The sequence below is a fragment of the Lepidochelys olivacea genome (assembly GCF_965140295.1).
Source record: "Lepidochelys olivacea isolate rLepOli2 genome assembly, chromosome: 21".
Classification (NCBI taxonomy): Eukaryota; Metazoa; Chordata; order Testudines; family Cheloniidae; genus Lepidochelys; species Lepidochelys olivacea.
Window position 1 is genome coordinate 1,392,347 of NC_140431.1, and position 19,646 is coordinate 1,411,992.

Sequence of the window (19,646 nt, forward strand, 5' to 3'; positions counted from 1 at the left end):
GACCCAAGTAGGTAAATCATCATGGAGCCTGGAATGTGATATTGCCACTGCATGAGTTTTTGATTGCAGTCTGTGAACGTCTACAAGGAGAACATACATTTAACAGTCTCTTCAGTGTAGCAGAGAAAGGTATAAACTGATCCGGTAGCTGGAGAGCAAAAAAGTAAAAGTAAACAATGCTGGATAGCAAAAAACCTAAACTTTCAAAGCAATCTAGCAAACGGGTCATGCTAATTCAGAAATGTTCAAAATGTACAAGTCGAGCAAACAAGGAAGCTCTAGTTAACAGAAGCGTGATTAACGCTCTCCTGAAGCAAGGATTACAGTGATTCATTATTGCATACCATCTTCTTTAACCTCAACAATCTTTTAAAAACTTGTCAATTTTACTCCAATGAACAATGTGAACAGCTCCGTCAGTAAGTGAACCTCATTTCCATTACACTGGTTTTTTTTTTAAACTCCTCATTCTTTCACTCATAAAATGAAGTGAATATTTTGCTTCCCCTGGTGTAATCCTGGGCATGCTGAATCTTAGAACCACTCATTATCAACTTGCCAAGATCCAAGCCATTAATTACACTGGTCACAAAAAGAAAAGGAGTACTTGTGGCACCTTAGAGACTAACCAATTTATTTGAGCATAAGCTTTCGTGAGCTACAGCTCATTTCATCGGATGCAACACTCACGATGTAGCTCACGAAAGCTTATGCTCAAATAAATTGGTTAGTCTCTAAGGTGCCACAAGTACTCCTTTTCTTTTTGCGAATACAGACTAACACGGCTGTTACTCTGAAAACTGGTCACAAAATAATAGGTAAATAAAAAATGTGCTAAAAAATTACATGCCTGACGCTATGACAAAAAACACTTTAACATGTGATTAATATAAGGCAAGAAGGGACCACTGTGACCATCTAATCTGACCTCCCCTATAATATAGGCCATAGAACTTCCAAAATAATTCATAGAAAAATATCCTTTTAGAAAAGCATCTGATCTTGATTTAAAAATTGTCAGTGATGGAGAATCTACCATGACATGTGGTAAATTTTTCCAACTGTTTATTACTCACTGTTAAAAATTTACACCTTATTTCCACTCTGAATTTGTCTAGCTTCGATTTCCAGCTACCAGATCAGTTTATACCTTTCTCTGATACACTGAAGAGCCTATTAAATATTTGTTTTCCATGTAGACATTCACAGACTGTAATCAAGTCACCCCTTAACCTTTCTTTTGGTAAGACAAATAAGACTCTCAGAGCTCAATCTATCACTATGAGGCATTTTTCTAATACTTCAATCATTCTCATGGCTCTTCCTGAACCCTTCTCCAATTTACCAAATCTTTCTTGAATTGTGGGCACTAGAACTGGTCACAGTATTCCAGCAGCTATTGCACCAGTGCCAAATATGGTGGTAAGGTAACTTCTCTTCTCCTACTTGAGATTCCCCTGTTTGTGCATCCCAGGATCCCGTTAGTTCTTTTGGCCATCATGTCAAACTGGGAGCTCATGTTCAGCTGATTATCTACCATAACACCCAAATCTTTTCAGACTCACTGCTTCCCCGCTTAGTCCTCCTCCTGTAATTATGGCCCATGTTCTTTGATCCTATATGTATACATTCCCATTAATCCATATTACAAAACATAGTGTTTATGCCCAGTTTACCAAGTGATCCAGATCGCCCTGAAACAATGACCTGTCTTCTTAATTATTTACCACTCCTCAGATTTGTGTCTCATCTGCAAATTTTATCAATGCTGATTTTATGTTTTCTTCCAGGTCATTGATAAAAATATGAAACAGCATAGGATGAAGAACTGATCCCTACTGGAAACACATCCACTTGATGACGACTCCCTATTTACAATTACATTTGAGACCTATCAGCCAGTTTTTTATTAATGTAATGTGTGCCATGTTAATTTAATATTCAAGTTTTTTAATTAAAATACTTCAAATAAAACTTGTTATCAGTCATTCTAATGAGTAAATACCTCATATGGAAACTACAGCGTGGCTTTTGGATAATTGAGAAATGGAATGTCATGATAATGCGAAAAGCATCACACAGACAGGAGGTCTGTGTGATAATTGTGGGGATGTCCTTTAAACTGAAAGATACTCTCTGATAAGCTAGAAAAGTACATTATTTTTATCCAAGCTGTCAGTTTGTGGTGGTTCTAAAAGCTATGATAACCCAATTGGGTCCTCATAACTCCCTAAAAAAAATTTCAGATTGCATTTCACAATTGCAAAATGGTGTTCATTATCCATTACCATTCATAGTAGTGAATACAAATGAGGTGCTTTAGACCTTATGTTTGGTCAGAACTGTCCTATATCAGTCATGTAATGAATGCCATGTGCATGCCATACAGTACCCGTTGCCACCAGAAAGCCATTCACTTCAGTAAAGCTTTGCCTTGGCTTGTTTGTTAATTAATTTGTAAATATTCTTGCATCAAAAGTACACTGAATACTTTGTTTTTTAGTAATTAAGTACGATAATGAGCTTAAAATGTGCTGCTCCAATGAACAATTTTATCCTCTGTAAAGTCTAAGAGCCCATCATCATCATACAAGCAGGCAATCAGCATTAAGCATTTTAACCATATTTATAAGAGCCTTTGAAGCTGATCAGTGATGGGTGACTGAAGTGAGAGAAATTGAGAAGATAATGATTTTTCACTCAGGCTGCAGGAGCAGCAACCTCTTAATGATTCCTGGCTGAAGACATGTTAGCAGGTGGGCTTTATGGATGGGGAAAATACTACGAGATGCCAGCCATTCCAGCCTGCAGTGGATTAAGAGGTGAGGCTCATCCCATGGTGCCCTCTCGTTAATGCTTGCTCTGCAACTCTACTGTGCCTATTCTAATTTAGAAAGACCACTCCTCCTTTCCCTAACCAGTGGACCATGCTATAGGTCCCTCTTCCATCCCACTAAATTTCAGGCTCAGACATGTTACAAGTGCACCCATAACGTCCCTTGTGCACCCCACCTGGTTGTGTTCCAGCTCAGTCTCCTTCTTCACAAACAGCTCTTCTACAATTATACCCTTTCCTTCCTTTCCATTTTCTCTAACATCCAGCCTAACTACAGGTGGTCACCTGGAGATCTTAATCTCCCCTTTGTGAAAAGCCACAAAACTGGCTAGGCGGGTGTGTGCGTGTGTGAGAGAGACTGCCCCAAAATCAATGGTGAGAGTTATATTATACTAGTTATAGTAAAGATGTCTCACTCCCGCTAGGTTTACTTACTCTTATGCTGACATGAAATCTTTATTTGTTGCATTCTTTAATGGTGTTTAGAGGCAGTACCAATGAGTTTTAAAAAAAACAGACACTCTTGAAGTCCTCTGAACTTGGAATTTTGACATTTTTGCTGGTTTGTCAATTCTTTAATATATAAAAATAAGATTATCAATAGACTAATTTTCCATTGCATCCCAAGTTAACTTAGAACATTTCTTAATATGGATTCTAACAAAGAGGCTACCTAAAAATAGCCTTTATGCAAAGGAATCCTCACTGAAAGGGTGGAAATGTGAAACAACACAGGATCAAAGGGAAAAAGCTTACAGGATTCTTGACTTATGTGAGTTTAACTGAAATAGATTAATTTATGCTAGCACTCTACATACTTACATGGGATGGTTCTCAGGTAAAGATTGTCTCTGATCACTTGTTGGAGTTTATGGTCTATTGAGCCTTTCTGGAACTGCAGGCTCAGGTAGTGACGCAAGTCTTTGTTGATCACTTTTCCTTTAAAATATAAGAAAACGATATAATGAAAAACTTGCAAAAAATATTTAAGATGATGCTCATATCAACTAATCTGCATTTCACTGCAGTAAACATCTCTGCAAAATCTAAAATAGAAAGGAAACTACAACTTAGTTTATTCAAAAGCACTAGATTGGTCAGAAAAGCTGCATGCTCCTGGGACCAGATCCTCAGCTGGTGTAAATTGATGTAGCTCCACGGACTTAAACTGAAGTCAATCAAGCTACGCTTTTTTATAACCGGTTGATAATCTGGCTCCTGGATTATTAGATTTTCACCAGTCCTGTTGACATTGAACAAGAGTCTCTGTGACAAGACTCACCCCCTTTTAGGCAGGACAGATGAAATGTTAAGACTTTAAAACTTTACTAAAAGCTAAGAGCAGAATACTTTTAGCCAACCCATATTTATGCGTCAAAGAACACGTAAACCCATGAAGCAGCATAAGTGCAACATTAATCTTAGTGTTGTCTGCCGCCAACAGTAAGAAAATATAGGTGAAGTACTAAAGTGCTAAGGATTACTGGCCACAACAGATGCGGTGCTGGCTAAGGACTACTGAAATTCCAAACCACTTTAGGGGAATGGCTAGAATGAGTAGAATGGCTCAGGAACTGAATAATAGCATACAGCCTACAGTTTAATGAGAGACTACTGCAGGATAGCATACAAAAAGTACTGGCATACTGGGCTTAAAAACAAACACACATCTTACAGTGCTTGCAGCTGCTTCACACGCAGGTAATAGAGGGAACCTGTACAATCCAGGCATGTGACTGCATTATCAACTGAGAGCCCAGCTGGAGATTCAATGTCGCCTGCGTCACCAATGTGTTCATCACTAATCAGAAAATCATGTATGGTTGTATTTATTAATCTACAAATAATAAAGCCAGACATTTTATTTCAAATTTGTAAACTGTGTCTGGAAGTCTTAAAATTATTGTTTTGATTTGCAAGCTTTTATCTTGCACCCTTAGATTTAGCTTCTTTATTTGATTTATTGACTTATAAGAAAATGGATTTACAAACCCTGATGAAAGTTTACAAATCCCACTTTGGATCCGTAAATCCTATTAGAGATTTGCAAATTGAAAAAAATAAATCCAAAATACAAATTTTTGATTTACAAATTCTCACAGGATTCTAATGACTGTTCTGTAAAGCCTGTCCTTATCAGGTTTAAAAAAAACACTAACATTTGAACTTAGTCCCTACCATTAAAAAATACATGTGTGCTTCAGCAGCAGTTTCTTATTTTGTTCTGGGAGATGCCACGTGCAATGACTCTCAAAGCCCACAATTCAAGAGCTACCCATTACTGCAGTCCAGTGGTTAGCTCAAACAGTTAAAAGTAGAAGAGCTCCACCAAAGCTGGAACCACAACAAAAATGTTAACTGTCATCATAGTGATTCCATTTCAAAACTCCTTATAGCATATATGTCCCAACCATGACAATTAGCGGTGTGTGAAAAAATTGAACACAGAGTTAGAGATCACCTGAAATTTAATAGATCAAATCGTTTGCAACTAGAGACTGTTAACTATGTGCTTTGCATACCTGTTTTCGGTATCTAATGGGATAACTAGCACATGAATGAAGGATCTGAATATTGTGGCCTTTATGCTTCTGGCAGATTACAACAAATGGCACACATTTAAAAAAAAAAAATTTCCACACCCCCCCTTAAAAGGTTTTTAGCTTTCTACTATGGAATCATTTAAATAATTAACACTCTCTCTACAAAGCTCTCTTTATATAGTATTGTTGCTGTATTTGGCTGCTGCAATTGAGAGAATCAGATCTTAATAATCAGAGTAGTGAAATATACAATAATCAAGAAAATCAGCTAGTCACGTTAATCATGAGGGGCAGCTGTTGCTGTAACAGAGTGAGCCCAGGTCAGGGAAAAAGAACTCATATTCTATCCCTAATTCTCATCATCACTGACTAGATCAGTGGTTCTCAACCAGGAGTACACCCCCTTGGGGTACATAGAAGTCTTCCAGGGGATACATCAACTTATCTAGATATTTGCTTAGTTTTATAACAGACAATGTAAAAAGCACTCGAAGTCAGTACAAACTAAAATTTCATACAGTCAATGACTTTATACTGCCCTATATAATATACACTGAAATGTAAGTACAATATTTATATTCCAATTTATTTATTTTATAATTATATGGTAAAAGGAAGTCAGCAATTTTTCAATAACAGTGTGCTGTGACACTTTTGTGTTTTTATGTGTGATTATGTAAGCAAGTAGGTTCTGAATGAGGTGTAACTTGGGGGTACACAAGACAAATCAGACTCCTGAAAGGGATGCAGTAGTCTTGGAACATTGAGAGCCACTCAACTAGATGCGTCACCTTGCGCCACAACCACTATGCCTGTGTTACACCACTTGCAAAAAGGCAATAATATCCCTCAAAAGTGCTTTGAGATCTATAGATAGGCTAAGAAAGTGCTGTTAAACTGCCAAGTATTACATTACAATTAAATAAATATCTGTTGATAGAACCATGCCCCAAACCCCATTAAATCAGGCAATGATAACACTTCCTATTGGAAGTAAGCAAATAGGTTATGCATCTAAACTAGATCAATTGTCAAATGGGATCCTGCATTTGTGGTGTTTAAGTATTATGTTACAGGAAGGTTCTTAACAATTATTCCTTTGTGACACTCCTGTCAGGTACCATTAGCAAACCTGTCATATTGCCAGATAACCACTGCCCCTCTAGCACACAAATAACTGAGCCCTTGTTTTACTGCTTTATCCCTCTGACAGAAGGGTACAAAGCAATCTATTGTACGCTGTCATCTTCACTGAACCCAAGTGAGTGTGCTTTCTCTGAGCTCTGCAAATTAAAGTTATGTACTTCATCAGAATGTCCAAATCTTAGAGTGGAAGAATTTAAATGATCACTTGTTTTCAAAGGCTATAAAAAGGATGGTATATGGAGGTGTATGGAAGAATCACAACAATAAGGGCACTGAAACTTATACTTATAAGTTTCTTTGCAACTTACAGTACATAACGTGAACCTCTGGACTTAATAACGTCACTGGAAATTTTCACAACCCAAACAATACATCAGATGATACATAAAATTAACTCTTTAGATTACAAACTCTTAAGGGAGTAAATGTTGTATGTGCTGTACAGTGCCAGCAAAATGGGAATCTGATTCTGATTTGGGGCCACAAAGTTCTGCAGCAATTAGGGCTGTCAATTAATTGCAGTTATCTCACGTGATTAACTAAAAAAAATTAACTGCAATTAAAAAAATTAATCGTGATTAATTGCACTGTTAAACAATAGAATACCAATTGAAATTTATTAAATATTTGTGGGTGTTTTTCTACATTTTCAAATATATTGATTTCTATTACAACACAGAATACAAAGTATACAGTACTCACTGTAGATTAGTTTTTATTACAAATATCTGCGCTGTAAAAATGATAAACAAAACAAATTGTATTTTTCAATTCACCTCATACAAGTACTGTAGTGCAATCTCTATTGTGAAAGTGTAACTTCCAAATGTATTTTTTTGTTACACAACTGCACTCAGAAACAAAACAATGTAAAACTTTAGAGCCCACAAGTCTACTCAGTCCTACCTCTTGTTCAGCCAATCACGAAGACAAATAAGTTTGTTTACATTTACGTGAGATACTGCTGCCTGCTTCTTATTTACATCACCTGAAACTGAGAACAGGCATTTGCATGGCACTTTTGTAGCTGGCATTTCAAGGTATTTACATGCCAGATATGCTGAACATTCGTAAGCCCCTTCATGCTTCAGCCACCATTCCGAAAGACATGCTTCCATGCTGATGATGTTTGTTAAAAAAAATAGTGTGTTAATTAAATTTGTGACTAAACTCCTTGGGGGAGCATTGTATGTCTCCTGTTCTGTTTTACCTGCATTCTGCCGTATATTTCATGTTGTAGCAGTCTTGGATGATGATCCAGCATATGTTTGATTTACGAACACTAACTGCAGGTTTGACAAAATGCAAAGAAGGTACCAATATGAGATTTCTAAAAATAGCTAAAGCACTCGACCCAAGGTTTAAGAATCTGAAGTGCCTTCCAAAATCTGAGAGGAACAAGGTGTGGCGCATGCTTTCAGAAGTCTTAAAAGAGCAACATTTCGATGTGGAAACTACAGAACCCAAACCACCAAAAAAGAAAAGCTTACTTCTGCTGGTGGCATCTGACTCAGATGATGAAAATGAACATGCATCGGTCCGCTCTGCTTTGGATCATTATCGAGCAGTGAAGAAGAGAGTCATTGTTAAATAATTACAACTTCTTGAATGTAATATGAAAGTCCAGGTGCTACTGATTACATATTATATGGCCCATGTTGATACAAACATTAATGCTAAGTATAACCAAGATTTCCCATATATTTATAGATCAGAACTGTCAATGTGAACAGAAGACGCGTAATTAGAGCCCTACCAGATTCATGGTCCATTTTGGTTAATTTCACAGTCACAGGAATTTAAAAATTGTAAATTTAATGATTTCAGCTTTCTAAATCTGAAATTTCATGGTGTTTTAACTGTAGGGGTCTTGACCCAAAAAGGAGTTGGGGGGGGTGTGTCGCAAGGTTATTGTAGGGGGTGTTACAGTACTGCTACCCTTACTTCTGAGCTGTTGCTGGCTGCAGCGTTGCCCTCAGAGCTGGGCAGCTGGAGAGCAGCGGTTGCTGGCCAGGAGCCCAGCTCTGAAGGCAGAGCTGCTGTCAGCAGCAGTGCAGAAGTACCGATGGCATGGGATGGTATTGCCACCCTTATTTCTGCATTGCTGCCTGCAGAACTGGGCCCTCAGTCAGCAGCCACCCTGGCTGCCCAGTTCTGAAGGCAGCAGTGCAGAAGTAAGGGTGGATGATATGGTACTGCCATCCTTATTTCTGCACTACTGCTGATGGGGTGTTGCCTTCAGAGCTGGGTGCTGGGCCAACAGCTGCCGCTCTCTGGCTCCCCAGCTCTGAAGGCAGCACAGAAGTAAGGGTGGCAACACTGTGATCCCTCCTTAAAATAACCTTGTGACCCCCCCAAACCTCCTTTTTGGGTCAGGACCTCCAATTTGGGGAATGCTGGTCTCCCCCGTGAAATCTGTACAGTATAAGGTAAAAGCATACAAAAGCCCAGATTTCACGGTCCATGACATCCTTTTCATGGCTGTGAATTTGGTAGGCCCTACCCATATTACTGCAAGGACAGAGAATCATTATAATAAAAGTAAGACGACAAACGATCACAGAAAGGGGCTTGTCATAACAATACAAATATATAGAGCAATTATTTGTAAAGTAATGTCTATAAGTCCATGATATGTGCAAACCTGGAATACTGCATGCTGTTCTGGTTGCCCCATCTCAAAAACGATACATTAGAAATGGGAAAGATACAGAGAAGGGAAACAAAAAATGATGAAGGGTACGAACAGCTTCCATCTGAGGAAAGATTAAAAAGACTGGGACTATTCAGCTTGGAAAAGAAACAACAACAGGGGGTATGACAGATCTATAAAATCATGAATGGTGTGGAGAAAGTGACTAGGGAAGTGTTATTTACCCCTTCACATAACAGAATAACAGGGAGTCACCCAATGAAATTAGGAGGCAGCAGGTTTAAAACAAACATAAGGATGTACTTCTTCACACAACGCACAGTCAACCTGTGGAACTCATTGCCAGGGGATGTTGTGAAGACCAAAACTATAACTGGATTCAAAAAAGAAACAGATAAATTCATGGAGGATAGGTCCATCAGTGGCTATTAGCCAATACTATCAGGGATGCAACTCTATGCTCCGAGTCTCCCGAGGCCTCTGACTGCCAGATACTGGGACTAGATGACAGTGGATGGACCATTTGATGATTGCCCTGTTCTGTTCATTGCCTTTAATGCATCTGGCATTGGCCACTGTCAGAAGACAGAATACTAGTCTAGATGGACCATTGGTCTGACCCAGTGTGGCCGTTCTTATGTTCTTACTTCTGATAAGTAAGTATTTTCCAGACACAGTGAAGGTTAAGAAATGACTGCATTTTATATCAGCTAGATGAGATATTCTTTAATCTTTGTGCCACAGTTTTCCAGTTGTAAAATAGATCAATAATGCTTACCTATTTACCCTCTCTTGACAGGAAAATTGTGAGGCTTAATATCTAGTTTGATTTTTATTCAAGTTCACTTAACAACATAATTACTCAAAATATGGGAGCTGGCTCTCAAGTGCAGTCAGCTGGTGAATTTCAGAATTGGCAAAACCAGATTAGTATATCCAGAGGTTAATGCATCCAGAAACCTGGTCTTCCCATAAATGCCTTGCCTGAAGTACAGAAAACCAATTTTGAATTGCAGAACACCACTGGGCTGTCCACAATTCTCTGCACCTTCCCTCTCTAATTTAAATGTCCCTTAAATCCATTAATAATTTGGGTTAAAAGAGGCTGTAGCACGTCACTGGATGCTATTTTTTGCTAGGTTGAGTGTAAAAATCCACTTTGACCCAGTGTCAAACACACAGAGCTTTAAGTCGACAATAATACAAATCTGCAATTATGTACTCTAGGTGTGTAACACCTAGTTTCCGTTAGTTTCTTTTCAGTAAAATAATAGACAAAAGGAAAATTTCCAAATTTAACTCTATATCTGTAGAGAAATCTGTTGAGTGGATTTTAATTACCTTAACATTTCCACTTTCCTCCTGAAATCAGAACTAGCAAAGGAACACTAGCATGTAACAACAACATGCAGTGCTTAGTATAGTACTAGCAATAAGCCACCTAGCAATTTGTTTCTCAGCTTCATTCAACTATGTCTGCTATTTCAATAATTATTTTTTAGAAACATAACAATAGTATTAAGAGGATGCCACAATGCAACCCTCTCAGCTTTTTAGCAAGTGACCAACAGTTTATAAAGTATTTATCACAAAAAGGGTGAGTATTTTACAAGAACAATGGCAGATTTTCCAACCTGAAACTCAAACAACTCACCATTGCTCTCATTGGTTAAGCATTCTTTGTCGTTATGGCAGTATGAATGTTATGAAACTCAAACCTTGAACTGAATTCCCTCTTTTGCTGTCATGAACTGTTCTGCACAAAGCTTTGGATTTGCTTCCTACAGCATAATGAGCAAGACATGTCTTGGAAAATGAAAATAAATGGTGTAATCTCCAGCACAAAAAAGTATTTTCCATTTGTTAGAACACATTGGTTTACTGCTTGTAGACAAGCTGATTTCTCAATATTGAAACAAATGTTTCACTACTCAAATGGCACATCTAAGAGTCACAGCTAGATTTGTTGCATTTCACTTTAACAATAAGTATATTTCACTTAAATAAACTAGATGAATCTGGTTGTTAACTACTTCAGACTGCTGCATGTTCTGAGAAACTTTATATAAAAGGTAAAATACGTAAAGATAGCCCCCCATAGCAAATGGAATGTTACTCACTAAACATTTCTCAATAAATATCAACATGCATGGTACAGATGAAGTATAAATGAAGCTCTTAAAGATAGACTGACATGAAGGAGTTGGTCTTAAAATACAAAAACCTAATGCAAGGATTTGGCTGTATTCTCAGAATAATTCAGGACTAAATTACTATACAGAGCCTAAAATGGTCCCCCTGGGGAAGACAGAATAAAGGCAGACAAAATATTGGGAGAAACAAAATGCCAGAAACCCAACCAGAAAATGGTGACATGAATCAGAAAGCACAAAATAAAGTGATAGCAAAGATGCTTTAGGCAAGCGCTGAAGCCTATTCTTATATAAGAATAGTTACTACCGTTCTCAGAGCCCATGATTCCTCTTAAAAACATCCTATCAGCCCCTGCAACAGAAGCTCAGACATTTAGGATTTCTATTCATTGTGCTACAAAATTAACCCACAGGGGAAACACATGAAATATAGGAGCCAGTCAAAGAGAGTAATGTACTTTAAACACACTTTGGGATCTCCAGACTGTGTGCGCGCAAGCTTCTTCTGTTCTGTCTCCACTTAAATTATTTTATACACTTCCTCCTGAAGTCACCCTATCTGAAAGGCTTGATTTTCATCCTTGGGAGAGAACTACAGGCTGAAAATAATACTCTTAAAATTTGAGCGATCTGACACCTATTTCACCCATTTTAGTTACAATCCTATCACAGTATGATTAACTTATAATATCAGAGACAGTGGCAGTGTGGTCTGGACACTGGACAGAAGGGAAAATCAGGAACTTCCTAGTTCTAATCCCAGCTCAGACAAAAAATTACCCTGAGGCTTTAAGGTCTTGTTTACACTACCAAGTTGTGTCGCCAAAACTGCCATCTGTTGACCCAAACGAGTGCGTACACACTGTGAGGCACCTTTTGTCGAGGAAAATGCCCAGTTGTGGCGATAAAATACATCCACCCGCATGAGACATTTACGTCTTTTTCCTCTACATTTTTGTTGACAAAGTGCAAGTGTAGACACCATGCTTCATTTCACCACTTTAGTTGGCCTCCAGGAGGTGTCCCACAATGCCCATCCTCACTGCTCTGGCCAGCAGTTTGAACCCCACTACCCTGCAGCCCAGTAAACAACTATCCGCCCCTCCCCCTTAGAAGCCCCAGGGATTTTTGAAATTCCATTTCCTGTTTGCTCCGTTTGGAGAGGTCTCATCGCATCTTCCCAGGTGACCATGGCAGGTTATCACAGCAAACACTCTCCCGCTTGGACCACTGCAGAGCTGTTGGATCTGCTCAGTATATGGGAATAGCAGACTATGCAGCCCCAGCTGTGCTCCAGCCATAGGAATTGGGATACCTACGGGCAGATTTCTCGAGGCTTATGCGAAAGGGGCTATGATCGGGACACAGTGCAGAGCAAAGATAAGGGAGCCAAGGCGGCCATACCATAAGGCGAGGAAGGCAAACCGTCGCTTAGGTGCTTCACCTAAGACCTGCCAGTTCTATAAGGAGCTGGATGCTATCCTCAGCGGCAACCCCACCTCCATTGCCAAGAGCCCCATGGATACTTCAGAGGGCACGGAGGCGGCGGAAAGAGGATCTAACCCAGAGGACAAAGTTATTGATGAAGAGGTGGAGTTAGATAAGGATGTGCAGCTCCCGGCGGGGTCACCCAGTGGGGCAGGCAGCCAGGAACTGTTGTCCACTCCTGAGGTGTCTAACTAGTCTCAACAGTTGCTCTCCAGTGAGCAAGAAGGAGATAAGACTTCTGGTAAGTGACTGTGGTTTGTGTAGTGCGGAGGTGGGTTCAGGGCACAGAAATGCCTAAGACTGGCTGTGTGTCTGTGAGCTAGACATTTCCTTGTGTAGCTAATCAGTATGGTGGAGGAACAGGGTGTTGATGCATGCCGAGATGTCATAGGAATCCTCCAGTGAGATCTCTAGGAAAGTTTCCTGGAGGCACTCGGTAATCCTCTGCCGAAGGTTCTGTGGCAGAGCAGCTTTGTTCCTTCCCCCATTTGTAGGAAACTTTCCCATGCCATTAGGCAATCCTTTGTGCGGGAACAAAAGCGGCACACAGGCTGCAGGACAGAAGCCACAAGCATGGAGTGGATGTACCCTCGTTTCCCTGCTTACCCTGAGCAGTGAGATGTCTGCTAGAATTACCCCCACCCGTGGAAAGCGTGGGAGAATTTTAGAATTTGTTCCCTACAATGCTGCACCACGACCTTTGCAAAAAGTCTGTGCTCTTTTCCCCATATGAAGCGCCCCCCTCGCCAACATTCACCATACTTTGGGTCAGGGGTTCTCAAGGTAGCTTAAATGAAGTTGTCTTTGCTGCTGACCTGCAGCCTAGCTAATTAATTATAATGGAGATTTAGTCCCATCTGCCAACTCTAAAGCAGCTTTAATACGTATATAGATTTTGCGCATACATACACACAAATACTTCTATATTAAAATTATATACTTTTATTACAATAGTGCTTAGGAGCCCCAAGTAAAATCAGGATCCCACTGTGCTAGGTGATGTATATAAACACAATAATAGACAGTCCTGCCCCAAAGAGCTTACAATGTAAACACAAGAAAACAAAATGAGAGAGAGAGAGAGAGAGAGGGAGGATATATTATCCCCATTGTGCAGATGGAGAACTGAGACAGAGATTAATTGTCTTGGCCAAGGTGAAAGAGGCAGAATCAAAGGAAACTGATTCCAGACCTCCTGATTCCCATTACAGTGCCCTACCCCTCTAATTTGTTGAATTCGTTGAAAATAGAACAGTTTTTGTAAGACAGCTAAAACCAAAAGCAGCAGCAGAATATACTAGTGACAAACTGTGTTCCAGGTAACTTTTTAGGACATCGTAGGCGACCAATAACTTCATAAAAAGAAAAGGAGTACTTGTGGCACCTTAGAGACTAACAAATTTATTTGAGCATAAGCTTTTGTGAGCTACAACTCACTTCATCGGATGCATTAAGTAAATTTGTTAGTCTCTTAAGATGCCACAAGTACTCCTATTCTTTTTGCGAATACAGACTAACATGGCTTCTACTCTGAAACCAATAACTTCATGTGAGTGGAACAATCACTACTCAAAGCCCAAGCCCCTTTTTAAAAAAATGTATTTGGGGCTAACGGGGTTTTTACTTGTGAGCAGGGACGCTGGGGGCTGCCTGGCTCCAAGTGGGGAGCCAGGAGGCAGCTAGGCTCTAGCTAGAGCCCGCTGCCCACCTTGGGATGACAGTCCGAGCTGTGAGTGGCTTTCTTGTCCATTTCATGGCTCCAGCATGGAGTAAGAATGACAGCCAACATCTGATGTAAGTAACCTGCAATGTCAATATGGACATTTGTCGCCCAAACTACACCGACACAAGCCTTACACCTCTCGTGGAAGTGGAGTTATGATGTTGGTGTAGTAAGGCACTTACATTGGCGGGAGCAAGGCTGTAGTTTGTACACTGACATAATTAGGTCGACGTAAACGGCCTTATGTCGACCTAACTCTGTAGTGTAGACGAGGCCTAAGTTTGTAAAACTATGTTATTAGAATGCCTAAATGTATGCAAATCCCTCAAATTAGTTTTTCCCACCCTAACATCAGTATCAGCCCCTCCCCCACAACCCTTCGACAATTACCACTTAGAAATTAACTCAAATTCTCCTATTTATTCAATTTTAGAACATAATATCCCACAATCTGTTAGGAAAGACAAAAAAAGAAACTATGGTTTCCCTTCCATGCCCCAGGCACAACCTGACATTGCATGCTCCTAAACCTCTCTAATGCTATTTTAAAATTGGTACATAATTCTGTAGCTAAGGTGAAAACAAATTTGTTTTTAAAAAAGGAAATATTTCTAAGTGTTAATTGGCAAAATGGCAAAGCTGAAATTTCAGTGACTCAGAATCTTTATATCTTAAATGTGTACATATTTTCTATGAATTCAAGCTGAGCTGGACAATGTTATTGCCCAAAAATAAATCACAGCAAAATACTTCTCACAAGAATTCTTGATAATGCCCCTAAGCAACACAGAACAATTACCAGATATTTCACTATAAATTATGTTGTAGACAAAGCCTAGCCACCTCAATTCTGATATACCTTCCCCTATCAACAGTTTTGGTTTTTTTAAACCTTTCTCCAAAACGGAATACAAATGGCAGCACATATCATACACACATTTTAACAAAATACAATTCTGTCTAAAATGAACATCTTTTCTCCTCAGAGGCAATTGAGGACTTTAAGGTTTTGCTCCCAAGTTTCCATGCTGACAACTCCTAGTGACACTGAAATCTATACTCTGATAGCATATAAATTTTTTTTGGGGGGGGGGTGGGGGTGGGGGGGGGAGGTGGTGTTGTTGCATCGATTGTACAGGTGTGCTGCATTTTTCTTTCCAACCTCAGACTTAAAAATGCGTATTATCCAAAGATACTGTATATTTAATTAGAAAAGCAACTTTTAAAAGCATCACTAAATGTAATACGTATTATTTCCATATTGAACTTTTGATTATAACCTCTGTTTGCCTTATTAGTACTTTTTATACTTTTCCTTCACAAATGTTTAACACAGAAGTATCAATTTTGGGAAACAAATCAGATGAGCATTACTCCTTTGCTCTTTACGGAGATTAACAATCTGTCCACAATTCATCACAAGCTTCTCTAATGGAATGAGAGGGTACAGAAAATTAATGGAAGAAATCAGTCATTGCTGGAACTACAAATGGCATCCAGCTTCCACAGCATGCACTCTCTCTTCAGATAAAATGATGGAAAGCTTGCCTCATTCCATACATTTATTACAATTTTAAAAAAATTGAATTTACATTTTCAACATGGATTGAGTGCTCAAAGAACCGCCAGACTTTTGAATATTACCACTCTTGTAATAGAGCATTTGTTCTTGGCTGTAATGATATATTAAAGTGATGCCAGCAAACAGAGATATATACAAATTCTTCTTCGGGAGCAATTTCTAGTCCCTGGTAATGGAAAGTAACCAGTTCTTCTACCTCTGGAAAAACAACCCAGCATATATCATAAGGCAAATAGCTTACATACTTCTTATATTGAAGACAAACAAGTCCAGCTTTTTTACTGTGTGTATGTATATTTATTTATTTCAGATTTATAGCTCCAGACACTGATCAAAATTCTAATTGAACTTGACCATTCACCATCATGCACTGAGTACCATATTTTATTAAACAATTTTCTTGAACACTACTCTAAATACATGTATAATCAGTTTGTCTGTGAGCTGGCTGAATTTAGGTTATTTGGGGTTATATGAATCCTTAATTTTTCAAGTTAGCTTAAAGGGGAGAAACACCAAGTGAGAACAAAAAGTTGAAAATCAATTTCATTATGGAATTGATCCATCATTCATCCAAAAATTTAGCCTATTTTAAATTTCTCTTTATCATGATGAATGAAGACAACAAATTAATTAAGTAATAATTACTTCTGTATGACACTGACCATCTTGCAAAGCTTGTGCTGAGGATATAGACACAACAATAACTGTATAGGGACAGCTTTTTTGGGAGATGGTTGGGAGCACAGACATGCAAGGAGATGCATGCTATTGACTAGTTTCACTGAGTGCTTTGTCTGCACCTGCCTTTCTATTAAACAATAGAGGCTAGGCACTATAAGCTGGATTCTTACTAGAAACTAGCTGCTCAGTTAAATTGAAAAGGAAGGCTTAACTACTGTGTACATTTAAATTCTGACTAAACAAAGGAAAAATTCCTTAAATAAAGGAAAAATTGTCCAATTGTGGCATGATGAATGAAAAGGTAAATATTCGGTGCTTGGGCATAAATCTGTCTCTGGTGAATGAAATTGCAAATAGAGTGAATTCTGGAAACTTAATCAGGGCTTGTGAACAGGAGCCCTAAGGGATCCCTTAAAGCTGAAAACTTTTCAGCATTGCGTACAGTATAATGAATTTATTTAGATTCCTAAAAAAGGTGCACCTACTTTATTACCCTCAGCACACATACAATACACAACAAATCTTCTAAAATTACTAACTCTCCTCAACTCTTGAGCTTGTTAGAAATATTACTCCCACACACATACCCATGCTAATGCGTCTCTTCACTGGGCAGTTTTTTGTTTCATTTTAAAGTCTCAGCATGAGCCTTACTCCTGCTCTCATACTTCTATGAATGCAAAGAGCCTCCCAACCTCTCTTAGCAATTCACTTTATCACTAGAAAGCATCTGCTACTTACGCTGCCAGTTTCTCTCCTTCACAGAACTAGTGAGGGTAATAACACAATATCATACGCCAATCTAATAGCTGGAAGGCCTATGAACACACAGGCGCACACACTGAAAAAGTAAAGATGATCTGTGAAGAGGAAGCGTGACCAACCACAGACATTTCCCAAAAAAGAGGTCTGCAATAGCATGACAGAGGCACATGCAATATAGTACCCCTTTACCTAAGGCTTTACCTCCCAACTTCTCAAAGGATGTGCCAGAAAACACTTGGAGTGTCAAATTTCACAATAATCATCACAAGACCATACAAGCTGTCACCAACTAGGCCCCAGACTAAATCTCCAAATGCCAAGCATGTGTCCACAACAGCTTTATTAAAGCAGTGTTCTTATGGAAGCTGCAAAAAATTTAAAAAAGACCCCAGAACCAAGACAATGTAGCAGAATGGCTTCATGGTCTTTGTGACAATGACTACATAGGGCTTCAGCCTGCCAATCATACCAACCTGGCATCTTTCAAAAGAGGAATACAAATGATAGTGTCTTACATTTAAATAGTCCTTATAAGCAAGCTGAGACATTTCCACGTGCTTTGCAGACCTTCATAAAGCTTGCACACTCGTGACTGAAATGAAGCAACCTTACCAGTTCACAGCAACTGTAACCCAGCAGTTTATAGGAGGTGTGCAGAATACTATAAGCCAACAGAAACTAAAAGAGGAATGGAGTACTTGTGGCACCTTAGAGACTAACAAATTTATTTGAGCATATGCTTTCGTGAGCTACAGTTCACTTCATCGGATGCATGCAGTGGAAAATACAGTGGGGAGATTTATATACACACAGAACATGAAACAATGGGTGTTACCATACAGACTGTAACAAGAGTTATCAGGAAAGGTGAGCTATTACCAGCAGGAGAGCGGGGGGTGGGTGGGGGAGGACCTTTTGTAGTGATAATCAAGGTGGGCCATTTCCAGCCGTTGACAAGTGAGGAACAGTGGGGGGGAGGGAGGGGGAAATAATTAAGCAGAAATAGTTTTACTTTGTGTAATGACACATCCACTCCCAGTCTCTATTCAAGCCTAAATTAATTGTATCGAACTATTTCCCCTTGTTCATCCCCCCTACTGTTCCTCATACATTCTTGTCAACTGCTGGAAATGGCCCACCTTGATTACCACTACAAAAGCCTCCCCCCCCCCCCCCGGGTAATAGCTCACCTTTCCTCATCACTTTCATTACCGTGTGTATGGTAATATACATTGTTTCAAGTTCTCTGTGTATATAAATCTCCCCACTGTATTTTCCACTGAATGCATCCGATGAAGTGAGCTGTAGCTTACGAAAGCTTATGCACAAATAAATTTGTTAGTTGCTAAGGTGCCACAAGTACCCCTTTTCTTTTTGCGGATACAGACTAACATGGCTGCTACTCTAAAAGAGGAATGTAAGAAAGGCAACATGCAGTTTCCCAAGCTGGAATTTAAGTAGGATACTGAGGTTAAACAAAACTACTCCTGAGGAAAGCACTGAAATACCTTAACAAGAGTAAGGCTGACACTTTAAATTTCATCTGAAAAACAGCAACTTCAAAAGAACAGTACCTCCTACCATGCCCAGACGCTTGACCACTCTAACTGCTGCCTACCAGATCATCAACACCACTTAAAAATAGATACAGGTTTTCTTTAAGATCTCCCAATAAAAGGCAGCCTCATCCTGCATTTTAGAAGATCTGACAAGATTATAACCCAATGTGGCATGGCTGATGCCATTACAACCCCTTAATGTATTTTAAACATAAATGAGTTTTATAAACAGGCTCAGAAGTTGTAACTACAACCTTGCCAAACACTCTGCATTAATAGGATAACATACTAGATGCATATAATCATGTTTCTAATGAATACCTGGCTCACTGAAACACAACACAGACAAACAAACAGTGGTTTCCCAGTTTCTTGACATTTTGCGTCTTATAAGATTCAAACAAAGTTATACTGTAATGATTTTGCTATATAGTTACTATTTGATGAGTGCTCCATATATATCTTACACAAATACAATATGTCTCTGTTTCCTAATATCTAGTACGTGTATACC

The 19,646-nt window shown here is 39.1% G+C and overlaps 1 protein-coding gene across 3 annotated transcripts in view; it reads right to left on the reverse strand.

Annotated features, from left to right (window-relative positions):
- The window catches only part of MAGI3 (membrane associated guanylate kinase, WW and PDZ domain containing 3), a 211,099-nt gene that overhangs the window by 95,827 nt on the left and 95,626 nt on the right, over nt 1-19,646 (reverse strand). For all 3 annotated transcript variants that reach the window (XM_084611306.1, XM_084611305.1, XM_084611307.1), the window contains exon 2: nt 3,659-3,775. In XM_084611306.1, coding sequence (XP_084467432.1) covers nt 3,659-3,775 — 117 coding nt within the window. The remainder of the gene's footprint in view (nt 1-3,658; nt 3,776-19,646) is intronic.